The sequence below is a fragment of the Sinocyclocheilus anshuiensis genome, unplaced genomic scaffold (assembly GCF_001515605.1).
Source record: "Sinocyclocheilus anshuiensis isolate Anshui unplaced genomic scaffold, SAMN03320099.WGS_v1.1 scaffold535, whole genome shotgun sequence".
In the NCBI taxonomy this organism is placed as follows: domain Eukaryota; kingdom Metazoa; phylum Chordata; class Actinopteri; order Cypriniformes; family Cyprinidae; genus Sinocyclocheilus; species Sinocyclocheilus anshuiensis.
Genome location: NW_015551063.1, coordinates 1,112,352 through 1,133,232, shown reverse-complemented (window position 1 = coordinate 1,133,232; position 20,881 = coordinate 1,112,352). Strand labels below are relative to the sequence as shown.

Sequence of the window (20,881 nt, the reverse complement as noted above, 5' to 3'; positions counted from 1 at the left end):
AGATTTAAAACATTTTGATGTGCCAGTGTGCATACATTGTTCTCTACCCAGACAACATTTGACCATAAATTACATATTTTTTTACATCTGTCCGTTTCGATTTTGTAGAATTACAAATGGCTGGTCATGTTTTATATTTTGGTTATATTAATGCATTAATTTGCAGTTTCTGGTAATTTTCAGTTGCACATAACAATGTGTTTAAATGACACGTGTGTGTTAAATTGCCTTACATGACAGATCCATTTTAACACACACACTCTAAAAGATAAAAACTGTCATTTTTAACATCTCTTTTTGTAGTGCATGTGTTTACTTATTATTAATATTTGTATTAATTTTTGCTGGTTTATGAATTGTTTGTTTCATGATTGTTTTAATGTTCATATTTTGCTGAAAATGTCATTTATGGATGATTTCATTGTACCCTGTTGTCACAACGTGCCATACAAAAGGTGAATGAATAAAAATGAATAGCTGTTTATTATACTTTTTTTAAGTTTTGCCTAAAAATAAACAAAACTCGTTCTTTTTTAGGTAAAGATTATCTCCTCAGCAATTTAATAAACATCGTAATTGGCAGTGGCGCAAACAGAGTTATAGGCGCAGCAGCTCTCTGCCCTGCATGCAATGCCTTTTTGTAGTATGTTTGTGAAAACTGTGCCATGCATAAATGCATATATACTGCCCCAAAACAGTGTAGCCCTCGAAGTCCAACATATGGCAGTGCGCATCTCCAATCCGAGGAGGAGGCATTTGTCTGGAGTGCCATTCAGACCAATGACAGCAGCATGTGGGCGTGTGTTGAGAGTGTGTGAGGTGCTTTTTGAGTTTAGTAAATGACTGCAGCAAGAAATACAGTGGGGCTGAGGGGCTTATGAGCGATGGAACAGGCTCTGTGTGTTGAAATATCAGCGTTTGGGCTTTTCTGACGAGGATTCAAGAAAGGCGTTGAAACCAAAAATGAGCAGCGTCTCCTAACTGGACCAGACAATGGAAGTAGCTTCATGCAGCACTAACAATTCACCCCTGGGAAACAAGAACGCACTAAATCAGGCTACCTCAGTCAGAGGTAGCTAAAAACTAACGCGGCACATTTGTTCATTGGGATGCGCGTAAAAAGGCGCGCGGAGGAAAAGAGCAGACGCGTATGTATATTTTCCCAATGACTTTGGAGACATTCCGGCGCTCTGAGGAGATATAGTGCATAGTTTCGGATGTTTTAAATGTTTGCGATGGAGCGTCTTTGAATGTTTTGGCGACTACGCATGTAATGCTGCTATGGATCGTCCGGAATGAACATCTGAATTGGTCTCATCGAGTTTTTTTTCACAGCGCTGCTTCCACCTGAAATTCCGCAACCCGCGTGAAACTGGAGCTCCGCTTCACCTGCACAGCCGCTGTCGGGAAGATGACCAGCTCCTTGTCTGTATGCTCTTGAGATTTGTTTGGCCTTTCTGGGAATCTGAAACAAGCAAAGGACGAATTGTTCACCTCAGAAGTGAGAGAAGAAGGAATTGTAGGGTGCACTGACCTGTAGCGAACTACATCCACTCATCTCCAACCTGACACAATGTTCGCACTCGGGATTTATTTGTGGGAAACTATTGTGTTTTTCAGGTAAGTATCTCGCTGTTTTGATGCAGGAGTGTTTTCTTTTTATGCTATTTAGGCTATTGTTTCCTAACGATATAGGTATTTAAAAAAAAAATGTTTACTTTTGCTCAGAATGTTGTATTTAAGGAAATAGGTATGCTCATTTCAAGTAATGATTGACTCGCTGGCCTGCTAATTCATCTACTGTAATCTCATGTCTGCTAATTAAAAATAAGTCATAATTCAGTGTCATTCAGGCATCCAAATCAGAAATGGAAAGGATTCCCTTTAAAACAGGCTAAACAGCGAACACTAGTGGCGATTTGAGGAATACAATGTTATCAACAGACATGAAGGCACCTGTAATGAATGAGGCAGCGTTATTAAAAAGTGTGCGATTTCTTTATTAAAACGTTTTAGTAGAATTAATTTTTTTAAATTAATAATTTCTGTCAGTAATGTTCTGATTGTTATCGGTCTTTGTCAACCCACGTATCGCAGTTAGCGATATAGTCAGCTGTCTTAAAGACATAGGCCTAACAACAATTTTTGTAATATTTTTGTGACGTGTAAATCATAAAAATAAATAATAATGACAATATTTATGTTTTATTAGCGGTAGACAACGATTAGGCTGCTGTTGCTATGGTAACGTCCTAGCGCAATGGCGTTTTCGAACATTACATTTAGCACGCGTTGCAAACTTTTGTTGTTAATGAAACATTATTTGAAAACGATACTGAAATATATAATTATGTATTAGCAATAAATACTTTCAAGTCCCCCTCCTTGTTTCTTTGGGTGTTTATGGCCTTAATTAGCGGATCAGAACCTCTAACCCCCCCCAAAAGAAAAAATTCCCAGCATAAATGATGGTTTACTATGACAAAATTATGATAAAAACGTAATTAAATAATAATAATTATTATTATTATTATTGTTAGTTAATTTATATTATTATTATTAAATAATAATAATATTATTTAATAATAATAATTTGAATAATAATATTTCTTAAAAATAATAATAATATCTATCTATCTATCTATCTGTCTGTCTGTCTGTCTGTCTGTCATCCATTCGTTCATTCAAGGAACAATGCATTAAATGACTGAGGTGCAGTTATATGACAAAGTATAGGCCTCTAAAAGTTTTACACCACCGTTATGCCCCCATGTTTATGCAGATTTATTCATTTTTGAATAATGCAATTACGAGCTGGTCCACATATGGATTATTCTATCTTAACACTGATTATCTCAAATATAAGAATCCTCTATAACAATAAATGTATCTCAAAAGCATTCACCTTATCTTGCCGGTGGTTTGCAGTAATTATTTTGCGTTCTATGGCCAGTGTTTAGTTAATGAACTAGACTCAGGATATTGCAGTCTCAGCTCTTGCTGCTGAACTTTGCAGAGCCTGTTAATTGATATCTCTTTCCCAGTCTCAGCCTAACACCCCAAGCTCATTTCACATGCAGACTTATTACTAGACATTGATCTCTCTGCCAATGCTAATGCCACTGACGAATACAAATTGTACACAAAAATAATTTGCTCTATGAATTGCATCTCTGTAATTGATTTCCATATTAGCTTGCACGTTTTGTCACGTGAGAGGCTGCTGTATGGATGTCACTGAGGCATAGCTATTAAAATACAGCACATGCATAAAGCAGACATTATGTTATGTCATCATCACACTATCACACTAAAATATGCAGGTTAAGCCGTGAATGGCTAATCCAATTAATGGCAGAGGCAGCAGTGTGCATGTAGTTTATATGCACTGTAAAAAATGTGCTTCTTGTGGTAACATCTAAATAAGTCAAAAACATTATTTAATGTGACTAAATAATCCTTAATTTAGCCTAACGAAAGCTACATATTACAAAATTGCTACTTAAAATATTACAAGAACATTTGAGAAAACATCCTAATAATACAAAATAATAAACTCTAAAAAATATAATAATATATTTAATCATAAAAATATAATATATTTTAATTATACAATATAATCTTAAACTATAAAGCTATAAATATAATATTTAATAATAAAACTACAATAAAATATTTAATATTCTAAAATGACTAAAGAAACTGAAATGTCAGTACAAAATAAAAGTTAAAAGTAAAAGATGTCATCAAATCCCATTAAAATAAAAAATAAAAATAAGTGGTTGGTTTGTAGGTTTTGTTCAGGCCGAGTCAGAAAAAATATAAAATGTAACCAAGCAAGCACTTGTTTTTGTAGTGCTGTGCCAATGACGCTCTGTTCCCTGTGTCATTTTATTTATTATTTTTTTTATAATGTCGTCTCTTCTGGTTTGCATGAAGACCCAGATGTGCCCCTGCTCTCACTTTGAAAGTGTAGTTGCATTGCTTTAGGGCATACTGCATATTCTTTTTCTGTTAAATTGCTGCTAAAAGCTCAGCGATTAAAAATTGCACTTGCCTCAAGGGTTAATATCTGCTAATAGAGATTAGTATCAGAGTTTAGTTTCAGTCTCTCTGGTAATTATATATGCACAGGTAGTGACAGCAGTGAAATAAGCGGATGCATATATGATCTCAATTTTGCGCTCTGCTTTAGAGCTTTTCACTGATTTTCCCATTAAAAGTGGAAGTACTGTAAATGAGGGGAAGGACGGCTAGTTCAATATCTGAAGATATAAATAAAGCCTATAAATAGTCTTCTTTGTAAACATTAGTTTTACTCCTAATGCATCATTGATAATCAAAGACAGGATCGTACCACAAATAGCACTGTCCCGTCACTAGCAATACTCATTTTGATTTTGGATCCACCACCTTTCATTTCTGTCTGTTGTATACATGCAAAAAAAAAAAGTACTTTTGGGCTTATTGTGATATGCTCTCTTCTGTCCTTCAGTTCTGTAACCACACTGACAAATTAAGAGCAGCTTGAAGAAATGGCATTTTGGTGCCAGAGAGGTCTTTGATTTCTTGGGTGTTACAAGATCAATAAGGATTGTGTTCATCAGTGGTCCAAAGAACGTAATGAGCTACGCTTAGGGCTAATGATTGGATGCTCACATTAAAGTATGCAGGTCTCTGGGTTGTTTGCATATATTTTCTGGCAGGATGCTCTACTTTGGTTCCTGCTGCATCAGCTGAAGGATCAGGCCCTCTCCACTGCCATGACCTGCATCGATCAAGGTTCATTTGTTCAGCGCTGCCTTGATTAGTGAAACCATTAATTACTAAAGATGCAGTTTAAAGCCCACGTTATGTATCCAGCTACTGGTTGCGATGAGATGGATTTGCAGGGAAGCAAAACTAATAGAGACTGTATCCTCAGATTTCACACTGTCACAAAGATGGCACGTTCATGTAAAGAACCTATAGTGACAGAGAATGGCTCTGGAAGAGACTCAATAATCTGGCATGCCGTGACTAATCTTATTATGTTTGCATTGGAAAATTTTACAGTAAACACAAAGGAATGGGTTTCTCACAATGAGAGACAATTCACGCGTTTCATTTAATATATATATATGTATATATCACTAAGGCTGGAATAAATAAGTATTCTGAAATGACTAATAAAACATTTGATTTAATAGAACAAAATAGAAAGTCTCCTTTTGTTGTTTTGGGAAAATAACATTGGATTATAAAAACAGAAATACTGTGAAATACTATTATTACAATTAAAAATAAATGTTCTATTAGAATATATTTTAAAATGTAATTTATTCAGTTTCAATGTCACATGATCCCTCAGAAATCATTCTAATATGCTGATTTGCTGCTCAAGAAATATTTGTTATTATTATTATTATTATTATTATCAATGTTGAAAACAGTTGTGCTTCTTAATATTTTTGTGGAATCTGATAAAAAAATTCAGGATTCTTTGATAAATAGAATGTTAAAAAACATTCATTTAAAGTATAAATCTTTTGCAACGATGTAAAATCTTTTTATTTTCTGCATCTACATCAACGGAGTTGAGCTGTTGGATCGCTACTGCAGGGTTATTATAGTTAACTAAAACTAAAACCATAAAACAGTTACGTTTAAGTAATGTAACAAGTAACATCCGTTACTTAAAAAGAAAATACATTTTAACTGTAATATACTAAAATATAAAAAAACTTAATTTCAGCTCAATGTATTAAATGTATTAAAACCACTAAAAACAAAATTGAATAACAACTATGCAGACTGTTAAAACCAACAAAAACTGATATAAAATTACAAAAACACACAACAATTTCTAAAAAAAACTTTAACTAAAATTAACATGAAATCGTCTCAGGTTACTTATGTAACCCGAGAGCGGAGCTTTTTTCCTTGGAAAAAATGCTCGCAGTGCACGCTGATTGCCCCCTCGGAGAGATCGTGTGCGTGCTCTTTGCCCAAACAAACAATGCATAGATCGTGTGTGTCATCAGATGTTAAACAACGTCAACACGGATGCACACATCCTTAAATGCTTTGCTAGTGCTCGCCATAATGAGATAAATAGAGATCGCTCTTACCACAGAAATGCACGCTTCAAACAAAACAGTCAATGAAGACGAAGAAGAGAATGATGTGTGCTCCCGGCGCCTATTTATACTATAGTCGCACCGGTAGTGACGTCATGGCTGTCGCCGGCCAACAAGTTGGTGTTTTTTCAATGTATGCTTCAGACACAGGTCACGACGAGGCGTTCCCCCATAGCGACCCCTAGAGGACGCAGTTCGAAGTTCCCATGAAAGGGAACAAAAAATATATATAAAAATAAAATCCATTTCAAAACAACAAAAACTGTAGTAGTTTCTCAATGATACCAAAATAGCAAATGCTTTGTCACGTTTTTCTTATGCTGCTTATTTGATAAAAACAGCATGTGTTCAAAATAAGGTTCGATTTTTTTTTTTTTTTAAACATGTTTTTGTTTAGGTTTTCTTAGAACAAATCACACATTTTTACCTCCAGAAGAGAGATGTGGAGCAGCACTTCCAAGAGAAGTTTTCCTGTGATGTATCCACATTTAAATGCCAAACACTTCTCCAATTTAATAGTTACCAGACGCCAGTAAATGTTAATGAGCAAAAAGAATAATGATGTGCAAGAACAGAAAAAGCCTGACTATTGGATACTTTGAAAACAAAGGGTAGCTGGTGACTCAGAAAGTCAGTGGCTATGAAAGAATAATGGATATGCTGCCAAACGGGATTCAGTGGCTGGTTAAAAAAAATCCCCACAAAGAAAGACCCATGAAATTGGCAAGAAGAGGACCATGTCTCAAGGACTTAGATGAAATCAATGTACCACAGGCTATTTTATGATTATTATCCTCCATTTTTGTCAGATGCACTGATGCTATAGATTTTTAAAAAGTCCATTGTTCCTGTGAGTTTTCAGCCGTATGTGGGAGGACCTGAACAAGTCGATACATATTAAAGTCCATCATGTAGGGCAGATAAAGAGCCCTATGGAAGCACTAAAAGTGGCTGTAGGCTAAAAAGTCAGTGGGATAAGTTATCATGTGACTCACAGTGACCTGACATTTAGTGTGAACACTGAGGTGTCAAAGCGACAGACATGCACCCTATTATCACTAATTAAGTTCTAATGCTAATGAGGACACAGATACTGTATGACGAGGTCTTGATTCATTTCCATATTCATATAGCTCTTTCATGGCTTCTCCTTTACTCTAGAGTCAATGAGCTTCAGCTCTGGAGATTTAAAGTCTGTGTAAAGCAATATGTGTTTTGAGTTTGTTACACCACAGAACAATTTGTTATTAACCACCCAACCAAATTTGTATGATAAAAAAAGCCAAGTAAATAAAATAAGGTATCAAAATCTTGAAAAAATAAGCAGTATTCTCTGCTCTCAAACATTGGGGGCATGTCCTCTGGCAGCGCTGAAACCACGCCCACTCAGGGGAAAGCTGGTGAAAAACTGTTAAACGGTCTAACTCCACAATTCAGTACTACATAGTTCACATCTACATAGTTCACATCCCCGGGCGCCGCAGCAAAAAAATGACTGCCCACTGCTCCGGGTGTGTGTTCACGGTGTGTGTGTGTTCACTGCTGTGTGTGTGCACTTTGGATTGGTAAATGCAGAGCACTAATTCCGAGTATGGGTCACCATACTTGGCCACATGTCACGTCACTTTCACTTTAATTTATAATGTGTTTAGAAACAATTCTCTGAATTGTATGGTGTCAGAGAAGTGCAAAGCAAATCACAATTCTAAAAACAAAATAACAAATTACAAACGCAAACCTACACCTACCCTAACCCTACCCGATACTTTATTTTCAACTTTTTTGATTATTTCCTTCATTTTTATTGAAAATAAATGCCTTTACAAAGTGATACGAGATTTGAAAAGGGAGAAAAAAAAAGTTCGGCAAAAGGTGGGATTGAGCCCGGGTCGATCGCGTCAAAAAACCAATGACTAGCGCTTATCCATCTGCACCACTGGAGCTGATGTTTCATAGCCACTTTTAACTAAATGTAAATATACACTCCGTATTTTTATTCCCATAGTAAGGGCAATTCATGCAATACATTTAAACTGAGCTACTTTAATACCATCTCCGAACTTTCTACCACGACTCTGCTGTTCTTCGGCTGGTTCTTCCCTGTATAAGTTGATTGACAGATGTCTCGTCCAGTCAGCGGTGAGTAATCCCAAACCAATGGCGCTGTCTCAAACTATACCTACCTCTTCCGGTTTGTCTGATTTGTCGTTGTGTTTTCTGACTTGTTATACAACGACAAATCAGACAAACCGGAAGAGGTAGGTATAGTTTGAGACAGCGCCATTGGTTTGGGATTACTCACCGCTGACTGGTCGAGACATCTGTCAATCAACGTATACAGGAAGAACCAGCCGAAGAACAGCAGAGTCGTGGTAGAAAGTTCGGAGATGGTATTAAAGTAGCTCAGTTTAAATGTATTGCATGAATTGCCCTTACTATGGAATAAAAAATACGGAGTGTATATTTACATTTAGTTAAAAGTAGCTGAAAACTATCAGCTCCAGTGGCGCAGGTGGTTAAGTGCTTGACATTGGCTTTTTGACGCGATTGACCCGGGTTCGATCCCGCCTTTTGCCTGAATTGTTATTTTGTTTTTTAGACTTGCATTTGCGTTTGTAATTTGTTATTTTGTTTTCAGAATTGTGATTTGCTTTGCACTTCTCGGCCACCGTAGAATTGCCTTTAAATCCAAAGCTAATTTTTGAATCAATTGTTTAGTATTGAAAATGACAGCATTTAACATCAGCTTGAAATGAAAAAAGTGACCTGAGTCAGACATATCCATTTGCCTCAGGGTAGAGAATGTAATAATTAAAAAAAAATCTCATAATGCATAACGCTTGTCCTCCTCTGTTCTTTAACGCACCTGTCTTGTCCCAATCCACAGCTTGGCAGCGTCCCAACAAGCAGCGGCTCGGAAAGCTGCCACCCCAATGCCCCCGTCAGAATTCCTGGACAAGCTTATGGGAAAAGTGTCCGGTTATGATGCAAGAATCAGACCTAATTTCAAAGGTTGGTGGATCTACCAAGACACTGCTGGATATCACAGGAATGTAGCCAAGGGCTATTTTAAAAAGCTATTTCAAACATATATTTAAAGAGTTGGCGTGCAAAAATATATATGATAAGTGCATATAGATGATTGATTATTTGTCAATTAACAAGTGATATATTGTTATATTAATCCAACAAGTTTCCACCAACATTTTAAAATTCATTAATTTCAAAGCATATTCCTTTCAAAGCTGCTCCCAAATTTGAATTATTCACTCCGAAGGTTATTTAGTAATCAAAGAACAGCAGCCTGCTATATACCTCAGTGGTTGACACGTAATATTATATTTTTTCTGATTTACTAAGGATAACTTGTACAGTCGTTATATTAAGAAACCTGTTCCCAAGCTGGCTACATTCCTGTTTAAGGTCCATGATCTTGACTCATTATCCTGAGTGAATGTCTATGGTGGTACTCGGTATCCTATATATTAGTGTGTGTGACGTGTGCTGGCAGTGTTAGAAATAGCCACTGCAAGATACATGTCAGAGGTTTTCTTATATTCAACAATATATTAATGTCAATCACTGCAAATTATAGTCTGCCTGTTCCTTAGCTATTCTTGGAAATACACTTTTTTTTTTTCCAAAGGAATATGAGTAAAAACAAGAAGTGTGAAATTACATAAAAAAATCAGTTTTAAAAGCAACATATTTTCTTTTATTACATATAGCAATTGCAATACACTAAACACAACTAAATAATAAAACTAAAACAAAATATGCATTTTAAAAACTAATATTTTGGACATTGTGTACACATAAATGCCTTGCAAGATTAAATGGTAGTTTTTTTTTTTTCAATGTTCAGCATTGTTTCAAATAATGTTATATATTCACTGCTTATGTATTATGTTTGTGTATATATTCAATTCGATTTGAATCTTGACTCCCAAAAATAATGTTTGAATGCTTATTGTTTATTAGAGCCGAATGTATTAGATGTTTGATATTTTGCATGTGTTGACCAGTAACACTTTATAATAAATTTAGCAAGCATAATATTATATAATGCTTAACAAATCATTACTGTACATTGAAATATGAACTACTGATTTGTTAAGCATTATATAAATGTTGAATTATTGATTATTGAAAGTTATTATAAAGTGTTCTCTTTTGACCAAGATATGTTTAATGTAATGCAGACACTTATACTAAGTAAAAAAATTAGAAAATGTGTGCAGTTTATATGTGTACAGTCTCACTCTTCCTTTGAAAACTATAGGTAGGTAAAAGCCTTACTGAATGATAGAAATATTACAGTAATGTATCCTGAGACTTTGTCCAGACTGTTAAACCTGCTTGAGCGCTTAAATGGCAGAGGGCCCCTGTCTGATTTTGAGGCCTTGCATCTTAACCTTGCTCGTGGCAACGGATTTATTTCTTTTATTTCTTTATTTATTTCTGTTGACAGTCAGTGCTGTGATATGGTGAATGATTTCTGACATCTTAAATTTTGCTGTTTGCTGAGTTTTGCTGCAACCTTGTTTATGGTGAACGGCGTCATATTGCGGAGTTGGCTGATTGCTTTCTCACTTAAATTTACCCTGAAGAAGCAGATATTCCCAACATCATGAACTCGGCATTGCCGTTATGGTTTCGATGTGTAATTTAAACACTAGTTGGCAGAAATCGAATTCATTCATTCTTATATTAAAAAAACAAAACCAATAGCCGCTGTCTGAATAAACACTGGCCCTCTTTCGTGAACTCATTATGTAATTCATTCAGTTCGTTTCATGAGGGCACATGGGCCCTGTGGTCACATGACCAGACCAGACATTATGAAATCCAAAGGTTCGTCACGGCTGTCAGGTCAAGCGTGTAACTGCACTCTGAGCCGGAAGCTCACGCGTCCTCGGCCAGTTTTCTCTGCTCCACTATAGACCGCATCCCTAAAATTCATACAGCAAGCGGCCTGACAGCATCTCTCCATACATTTCGATGGAAAAAGCAGAGAGAGAACATTTAAAGGTCCAACGCGCCTACATAAACAGCATCTGATGTGAGAAGACATTTTTTCCAGCTCATGGTGTGGAGGAGTTCACCTCCTCTGATTACTCTGACTTTCCTGCAAATTTGATCGTACAGTGAAAAACGGGAGTGAAAAACATAAGAACTGCCTGAAGCAACCAATGTGCTGGCATGAGAAGAAATTACACTGATCATGACTGGGACTCGCTGTGGGAAATCCTTCCAACTGATTTAGTTGGGACCATTTACAATGGAAAGCTCATAGCCTGGCATATTTGGGGCACCCCATGCAGCTAGGACCGGGATAGATATATTTTCAGATCTTTCACGTGTATCTCTTCAGTCACTGAATTATATAAGATTGTATTTTAAGGCTGAAGTGTGTCATTTTGTCATGTTGAAATACTTTACAATAAAGGTTCAATTCATTAATATTAGTTAATGTATTAACTAACATAAACAAACAATGAAAAATACATTTATTACAGTATTTATTAATCGTTGTAAATGTTAATGAAAATACAGTTGTTCATGTTAATTTACAGTGCATTGCCTAATGTTAACAAGCACAACTTTTGATTTTAGTAATACATTAGTAAATGTTGAAATTAACATTTACTAAGAAATGCTGTAGAAGTATTGTTCATGCCTAGTTCATGTTAACTAAAGTAGTTAACTAATGCTAACTAATGAACCTTATTGTAAAGTGTTGCCATGTTAATTTCTATATACACATTTTTAACAAGTTGTATAAATGAACATTATTATAAACAAATATGATTAGTAGTATATTGACACAACCATGTACAAGTTTTTTTAGTGTTTTTAATGAAGTCTCTTATGCTCACGAAAATACAGTAATAACAGTAATATTGTGAAATATTATTATAATTTAAAATAACTGTTTTCTATTGAAATATTTAAAATGTCATTTATTCCTGTGACGTAAAACTGAATTTTCAGCATCATTACGTCAGCCTTTAGTGTCACATGTTCAGAAATGACCAATGTTGAAAACTGTTGTGCTGCTTCATATTTTTGTGGAAATTGTGATACTTTTTATCAGGAAAAAAAATATTTATAACATTTTAAATGTCTTAACTGTCATGTTTGATCAATTTAATGTGTCCTTGCTAAATAGAAGTATTAATTTTATTAATAAGTATTAATAGAAAGTAAAACTTACTGAACCCAAACTTTTAAATGGTAGTGCATATTGAAATTATTATTAGTTATTTTTAAAAAAAAGTTATTGTTAGTTCATGATACCTGCATTAACTAATGTTAACCAATTAAATCTTGCCGATCAGTATTACCATACTTTCTCCTATACCAGTTTCATATGCATTCACCCCAAAATATGCATAATCATGCATCCTGACCAGCTCAACACTGTGTCATTGGCTCAATTTGGACTATCTGTCTGTTTGACTAAGCGCACAGGACAGATTTTTTTTTTTTCAAATTCCATTTGATACCACAGATATTACAGTTTTTAAAATCATCTTCCCTCCAATAGACCAATTCGTAGCGCTCGCTGACAGATCAAAGTGCTGCGTTAAACAAAGTGGGCACGTGTGAACCTGAGAGGAGCGGGGACTGTTCGTCCGCAGACAGGCCGCTAGCTTGAGCTGTAATCTGCGGCTGCTAGTGATGAATGGTTTGGAGTGCAGCTGCGCCTCCCGTACCCACGTTAACCTTGTCCCTTCTCATCAGTCACAGCGAGGAGCTATGAGGCCGACAGCCACGAGGTGCTACAGATTCCGCCCAAATAGCACAATCATCGGCTGCGGTTTCCCATAGACCAGCAGTCTCCCTCCCGCCCCGCTTCCAATGAGCTGCCAGCACGCATTACAGTCATGATCAGTGTAATGCTTTCTGATTACTATGTCACTTTGCTTCTGAATGGGTTCGATGAGACAAGTGAACATTTGTAAATATACAATCTGCTGCGGTATATTTACTGATTGCTTTTTTACTTTCTTTTTGGATGTCCTGAATGTCTCTGTTACCTCTTTGCATCTCCTCCTCACTCATGTAAAGTGCAGAAGCGAAGCCTTATTAGCTGGTGGAGCTTGATGTGAATTCGGTGCTATCAGCACATGCTTAATGGGACTTTAATAGGAGTAATGGGAATTCTCTAATGAGTCGGGGTGCAGCGTTCACATACAAACGGCAATGGTGAACCTACTGATGCTTTTCACTCGGTGTAAATGATGACAGATGACTGAAATCCTGATCAAGAGTGTTTCTTATGCGATGTCTGGATAACTTATCTGCCGTCTTCAGAGAGTAGCAGAATATATGTTCCTGCCACAATCTGCTTTAAGAGGCCACTATAAACGATTTTGTAAGCTTTCAGAGATGCTATGAACTGTATTTCCACCATGAGGGTAACGAAGCGTCTCAGGATCGTGCTATATAATTGCGTTTTTATCTCATGGGTAGAGAGAGTGAGTGGGCTGCGGGCCTCCAGAAACATCACAACAGAACAGTCAAATGACACCGAGATGGAGCAAGGTTAGATGTGATTTTAATTTTTCATACACGTTTTAGCTCAACGCCTACAAATTGTTCCAATTCTCACAGGGCCGCGGAGACGATCATCCATGGAAATTTAATTTAAAAGCTTCTGTTATTCACGTTTGAACTTGGGTGTTGCTTCAGAGCGATTTATCACTCTGTCTGCACACTGAAAAAACAATTTTTCACTCATAAATTGCTTTTAAATTTTACAAATAATTACAAAGAAACAGCAAGTCACACAGTGAATTAAATGTGTAATTTTGAAGCCTGAAATAGTATTTTCTTATAAAACATACTCCGATAATCTTTGTTTTATATACAAATTGAGATTAAATTGAGATTGGCTTTACATAATTGTTAATATTTAGTTATCAGTGCACTTAATCGATTTGTTTTATTTCCAGATGGGTTTTCAATTAAAAGTATGAATATAATTTTTTTTCTCTTATAAATTGAATATGCCTTTTTTATCTCTGACCTCTCTCAATATTAGCTCTGTATGATTGGTGATGGAAATGCACCGATAGAAGTGGGCTCCTCTAAAATATTTGCTGCTAATGCCATTTATCTAAGAGCTTTAGATGGGATAATCAATGCCGAGTCATGGGGACTAGGAATTGAATGGTTAACGTAGCTTTTTCACAAAGGATAAGCCTCTTGGGAAGTCCTGGATTATGCCGGCGTCTGCGTTATTGGTGAACATGCGGTTGGGCTGAAGAAGAATGGCCTGTTTTTGAAGTCTACTTTCATGTTTATGTATGTTAATTAGGATCCATTGGCTGAGTGATTTCTGTTTAGGGTAACACACAAATATGACGACCTCCCACAGTGCTGTTGCCTCATCAGAGTAGACTGTACTGCATTCGCTGTGGCGCATTACTGTACACGATATCTGTGGTCACACATGTGCATGGTAGTGTTTTATAAGTAGCATCTTTAACCTTGTGATTACCATGCAGAACTGCACAAGAGATGCACTGTTGTTGTATTTTCGGTATGGTTCTGATGAACATCACAAGAGAAATCTGACTGGAATATAGTGCACTGTGACCTGCCATATGTTTTCTAGGTTGAACAGTAGGGAAAATGCCCCAAATTGGTTCTCTTTGTAAAAAAAAAAAAAAAAAGCAGGAGCTGTAGTTCCCAAAGTAAGTTCCCAATCCTTTTGTATTGCACAATCCTGTAACCCAGTGCCAGGCAAATCAATTCAATCTCCACAATTACATGAAAATGATTTTACAGTTTGTGCAAAACTCAAAGTGAAGCCAGTTTGACATGTAGTCTTTGCATTTTCCCTCTCTCTAGTGTATTGCATCTGTTAGTGCATTTTGCCTCCCGTGACCAGATATGCATTGCAACCCCCATCCTTTCTTTCATTTCAGTGCTTTGCCTCTTGTCCTGCCCGCTCTGAAGTTTTGGACGAATAAGTGCATCCCTCCTTACCTGCTCTTGCCCTTAGTATGCCCTTAGCACCAAATATTCCCTGCCACACATTTCAATGCACAAAGTGTTGGCAAGTGTAAAGTAGAATAAGTGAGCCATGCTGCTTATGTTTTTTTTTTCTGTTGTTGGTTCCGCAAAGAAAGAAAAAAAAGCTAAAAATCTTGCTGTTAGAATATCATGTTATTAATCCTGATCTTTTTTCATTAGACCCACAAGGCTCCAAATCAGATGGTACTCACAAGAAAGGTACTTTCATTGTATTTATCCAGGATTATAAAAGCATATTGATTCATGCAATCCGGGCGATATCACATCTGAGAAAGGGCTAAATGATATAATGAGTTAAAGATGTCTGTGTGTTTTGTTAATGGTTGAGAGTAACCTAACTAATGCAATCAGACATGCATCTGTTTTTTTTGTTGTTGTTGTTGTTGTTTTTTTATTAAATGGCATGCTAACACCAAATGACACATTCACATGGGTATAGTGGTTTTAGTTTACTTTGTGGTATAATTGGGTATCATTGCGTGACCTTTATTTACCGGTGGGAGGATCAGAGTTATTGGGCTTCAGGCAGGACATTTGCAAAATAGCATGCATTTAATTATTAATTAGCTTTCTTTTGATTTTGCTGTGGAAATTAGTATTTATTTAATTGTGGATGTAGCCTCCAGTTGTTGATTTAGCTTTGGAGCTTGCTGACTGCCACTATTTAGTGCCAATGCATCCCTTTGTGTAGCCGGGCATGCTTTTTATCTGTGCACCATTGATTTTTCTTCTGATCTTGGCTTAAATTATAATTGAATTGGGAAAGCAAATTAATTTATACACCTGACTGAACAAAAAAAAAAAGGTTGACACTCTGTTATTCATCTAATCTTATCAAATTTTGTTGCTTTAGATAACAAGCCATGCTTTCACATATTGCATTTAAATAATATCATATTTGATTCTGATGTACAGTCATTCCCATACTGCATGTAATGTTGTTTTTGTGAGTATTGGGGCTGCAGAGATGCAGTTTTAGTCCTGTGGGCCGCACGCTGCTGCTAGATTCTTATTAGAGCCTCGTTATTTAGCTTTATTAAAGGCATTATATACAGCTCACGCCCTTTATGTAGATTAATGTCAAGTCTTCTGGATGTTTGTCAGGGCTCCAGTGTTCTAGTTCATAGGAGGAGTATCCACAAATCATATTACTACAGTATTATATTGCATTTATCACACAATGTTTAATGATCATTTATCCCAGCTGAGATTACTGCTAGCTAATGGTGTGCTGTAAAATATGTCTGCGGTGTGTTTAATGTGTATTGTATGCATATATTAGCAGTGCGTTAAGAACCATGCTCATAATGTTAGTTATTAGTCATATTCTTTTTGAGTTTTTCAAGCCTTGGCACCTTAAAACATAATTAGGCATGACCATGTAAAGGTTGCTGCTTGAAGCAGCGGGTTGTAGATGTCTTTGCTTATGATTTTTTATTTGCTGGGGATGCAATGGTTCCGAGTGGGGTTGTTTTTATTGCACACATTTTATTTCTAAGTCATTTACACATCCAGTATACAGCTCAATGTAGTGAGGAACCAGTTCATTTTCAAGTCACAAGGAAATATGACTTTGCAACATTTAGTTTGCTTACAATTTTTGTTTTTTGTTTTCATAATAACCACAGAATGTAGGATTCTGTGTTAGAGGAGCAATTTTAAGCTAATAATGTTTTTTTTAATCACAATTTAATGTTAAAATCAAGCTATTCTTTTGGAAAAGTAGTTAGCTAAACTACCAGCTATGCAAACAATGAAATACTTATATACTGCAATATAAGAAATTCTATATATATCAGGTTATAATCAGTTTATAAGTTAAAAGAGCAATATTAGCAATTAGTGTGACAGCATCAAACTTACTATGTATAACCATATAAACAATCTATAAACTGAATCAAAAATGTATTTAGCCATATATATATATATATATATATTGCCACAAAGAGGATGTTAAATGCCTGAAAACTGAATGATGATTCAAACAAATAATTTTTATCAGGTTTATTAAAATAAATAATCTGAACAGACTTGTCTAAATAAAGATTTAACTTTATTTGAAAGAGAAAGACATTTCTAGCAGAGCATGTTTGATTATTACCTCTGTTTGCTCATAAAAACAGATTTAAAAGCATATTTAGCATTTTGTCAACTACACAGTTTAAAGAAGTGGTTGTTAATGGACAAATGACGCTATTTTGAAAATAAAATCTGCTAGCATCGTCCCTACTTCTAGCTAGTTATTCTCAACATTGGTATGATTATTAAATATCTGAAATATGTAAATAACCCCAATAGCATTTCAATAGAATTCTGGATTGGACATTAAGTAGTTCAGTGCCATCGCTAGCCCAGCCGAGACTTTGGTCAGTTTAATAGAGACTCATCACATTAATCTAATTTTCTTCTTATCTCTAATCTTATTATTACATATGCATAGCTGCTCTGTATAATGAAACAATTGACACAGTCTCTCATATCGTTAAAACCATCAGTTAACCTCAGTGTGAATCAATTTTACTGCGATATTGACCATTTTATCTCATGACTTCTGCAGCCGCAGCTACCAGGTAATCAAACTGTAGTCGACTCATTCTCCATTCTGGACTCGGAGCCTCAGCCCTCCTATTGATTTATGTCTCTCTCCAGCCTCCCTCCTCCAAGGCTGTCATGTTTCCCCTATCAGTGATGCTAGCCTCAGGGGCAGGAAGAGATCCTGGTAATTTAGCAGTGTGTCATCACTTATAGGCATGTGACAATGCTAACTCAGACACTCTCTCTGAAACTAGCTGTCACTGCACGGGCATCTCTCCCCGTCTGAGCCGCCGCTGTCCGACTCTTATGAATTTTAATACAATCCCCTTAATGGTTAGGGTCGCCTCTAGCTGAACCGAACCTGGAGTGATGGATGGCTGTGACTCCTGCTCAATCCGGATTTGGTTTTGTTGGAATGGGTTGTTTTATACGGAGCCCCGCACATGGCATGCAGGAAAAAAATAGTAGGCTAAATCGTGCGCACAATTTACTATATCGTTCCCTCAATTTATAAATTGTGCGCACGATTTAGCAAATCGAGGGAACTATTTAGCAAAGCGAGGGAACTATTTAGCAAATCGAGAGAACGAATTAGCAAATCGAGGGAACGAAATAGTAATCGTGTGCACGTTTTAGTACATCGAGGGAACAAATTAGTAAATCGTGCACACGATTTATTAATTTTTTCTTGCATGTCATGTGTGGGGCTCCATAGTTTTAAGTAGAAAACACATGGAATATAAAATGATGTTTCAGTCAGGGATCCATGTAGCTGCTTTTTATGTTCATTAGGCAGGCTGTTTTGCTAATTGTTGTTTTGTAGTTGTCCTTTGCTAACACATTTCAGGGCTTGTTGCACTATATTGCATTTTTTTTATGCATAGAATGTTTTGTTTGTTTTTGTAGTAATCTTTTTTACTACTCTGTTTTTTATAGAATTCTAAAATAGTATTTTTTTGCTATTTTATACTATATTCTGTTTTAGTATTAGTCTAGTGTAGCATTCTGTTTTTTGTGTACTATTCAATACTATATTCTGCTTTTTTAGTATTCTATTTTTGTACTACTCTACTATAATTCTGTTTTTAATGTTAGTCTATAGTATATTGTTTTTGTGTAATATCCTATACTATATTCTGTTTTTGTAGTATTCTGATATAGTATTCTGCTTTACTCTTCTATATTATGTTCTGCTTCTGTAGTATTCTAAAATAGTATTTTGTTTTTGTAATATTCTATATCATATTGTTGTTTTAGAAGTCTAATATAGTATTCTGTTTTTATTATAATAAAATAGTATTTTGTGTTTTGTAAGATTTTATACCATGTTGTTTTTGTTTAATAATTATAGTCTAATATAGCATTCTGTTTTTGTGTACTATTCTATACCATATTCTTTTGTAGAATTCAGTTTTTTACTATTCTGTGCTACATTGTTTTTTACACTATTCTGTACAGTTTTTAGTAGCAGTCCAGTATATTATTCTTTTTGTATACTATTCAATTTTTTCTTTTGTAGTATTCTGTCTTTGTACTATCCTGTGCTACATTGTTTGTTTTTTTGTAGTAGTAATATTTCTTACTAGTCTATACAGGGTTTTTTTAGTAGTAGTCCAGTATATTATTATTTTTTATACTATTCAATTCTTTATTTTGTAGTATTCTGTGCTACATTTTTGTAGTATTTTTTTTTACTAGTCTATACAGTTTTTTTTAGTAGTAGTCCAGTATATTATTATTTTTGTGTACTATTCAATTCTTTATTTTGTAGTATTCTGTTTTGTACTATTTTTCTATATTCTGTTTTTTTAAGTTGTACTGTTTTACACTATTTTCTGTAGTATTGTAGTGTTTAGTAGTAGTATAATACTATTGTATACTATACTCTGTTTTTGTTTTGTAGCATTCTTGTATTATATTGTATTTTTGGTGTTGAAAATACTGTTCCTTATTTGTAGTATACAATATATATTTTGTCATTTTTTTATAGTAAACTTTACTATGTTCTGTTTTTGTATAGTATTCTATTATTTCTGTCAGTTTTGTAGTAATCTATACCATATTCTCTTTTTGTAGTATTCTATACTGTATACGTATATGTATTATAAATCTACTCTACTTGCTATATTCTAAGTACTAAAAATGTTTTTTGTGAGTGTGTTGTTTTTGTTGTGCACTAAATCACACTTGAAGATATCCCCACTGATACCCTCACCACATCAAACACCAAAATCTCAATAGAAATGGATTTTGGATTATGTAGCAACATGATTTATTTGTTTTTTCCCATTTCACTCATCCTAAAGAAGCTCAGCTCCTTCACTGGAACTTAACACCTTTTTTTACCATGTCAGTGTAACTAAAGCAGCGCAAATTGAAAATTGCCCCATGCCAATAGATTTACTCGGCATCAGCCCGGATGTCAGCGCATGAGGAGTAAGAGGAAACCCTTGACATTTGCCCTGGTGTTGATTCAGTGAGGTGTGATGAAAATGGTGTGCTAACATGAAAAAGCCGGTAGGGCACTTTGCTGTCCCTTTGTTACCAGTAGATCTCACTCCAATCGCAAGCTGCCTTGCCAAGACCTTATACGTACTGCCGAAGCCATATAAATATTTAAAGCCTCAGTGCCGTTGTATTTCTGCTGAGAGCAGCTCGATTTTTAACATGAGCAATATCATTAAGCTTTCTTTATTTATATCAGACACTTTCATTTGTGGTGGTCCACTTACCTGGGAGGCATCTGAAGTGCCCGTTGTTTGTAATAAATCTGTTTTGAGTGTGTCCTCCGGGTACGACATCTCGTACGCCATTTTCCCACCAGCTGACCGGCGTAAAACAGACTGATGGCTTTTGAGGCCGTATCATTCTCCAGTTGCTGCTAGGTAAAGAGATGGACTCTGCTATTGATCAGTTTGGACATGGACCTTGTTAATGAATGACTATAGACCAGTAACTGTAAAGACGAGTTGTGGTTGTTGGTTTATGAAGAAGTAATTGGTCTCTCGGCTCACAGTTTTTTTGTGTTCGGTGGCAAGCTAGTAATTTATGGGTGCTCTAAAGAGGTTATACTTACCCAGGGGACTTTTGATTAATGATTGTTATGTTTATGCACGAAATTCATCACAGTAATGACTCTCTGAATGTCTCTCTTTTCTTCATAAATACTTAATTGTTCA

The 20,881-nt window shown here is 35.6% G+C and overlaps 1 protein-coding gene across 1 annotated transcript in view; it reads left to right on the top strand.

Annotated features, from left to right (window-relative positions):
- The first annotated feature begins 858 nt into the window (after positions 1–858).
- LOC107662012 (glycine receptor subunit alphaZ1-like) overlaps positions 859–20,881 on the top strand; it is a 56,498-nt gene continuing 36,475 nt past the window's right edge. The window contains exons 1-2 of the mRNA XM_016451858.1: positions 859–1,620; positions 9,007–9,131. Of these exons, the coding sequence (XP_016307344.1) occupies positions 1,574–1,620; positions 9,007–9,131 (172 nt within the window). The 5' untranslated portion in view covers positions 859–1,573. The remainder of the gene's footprint in view (positions 1,621–9,006; positions 9,132–20,881) is intronic.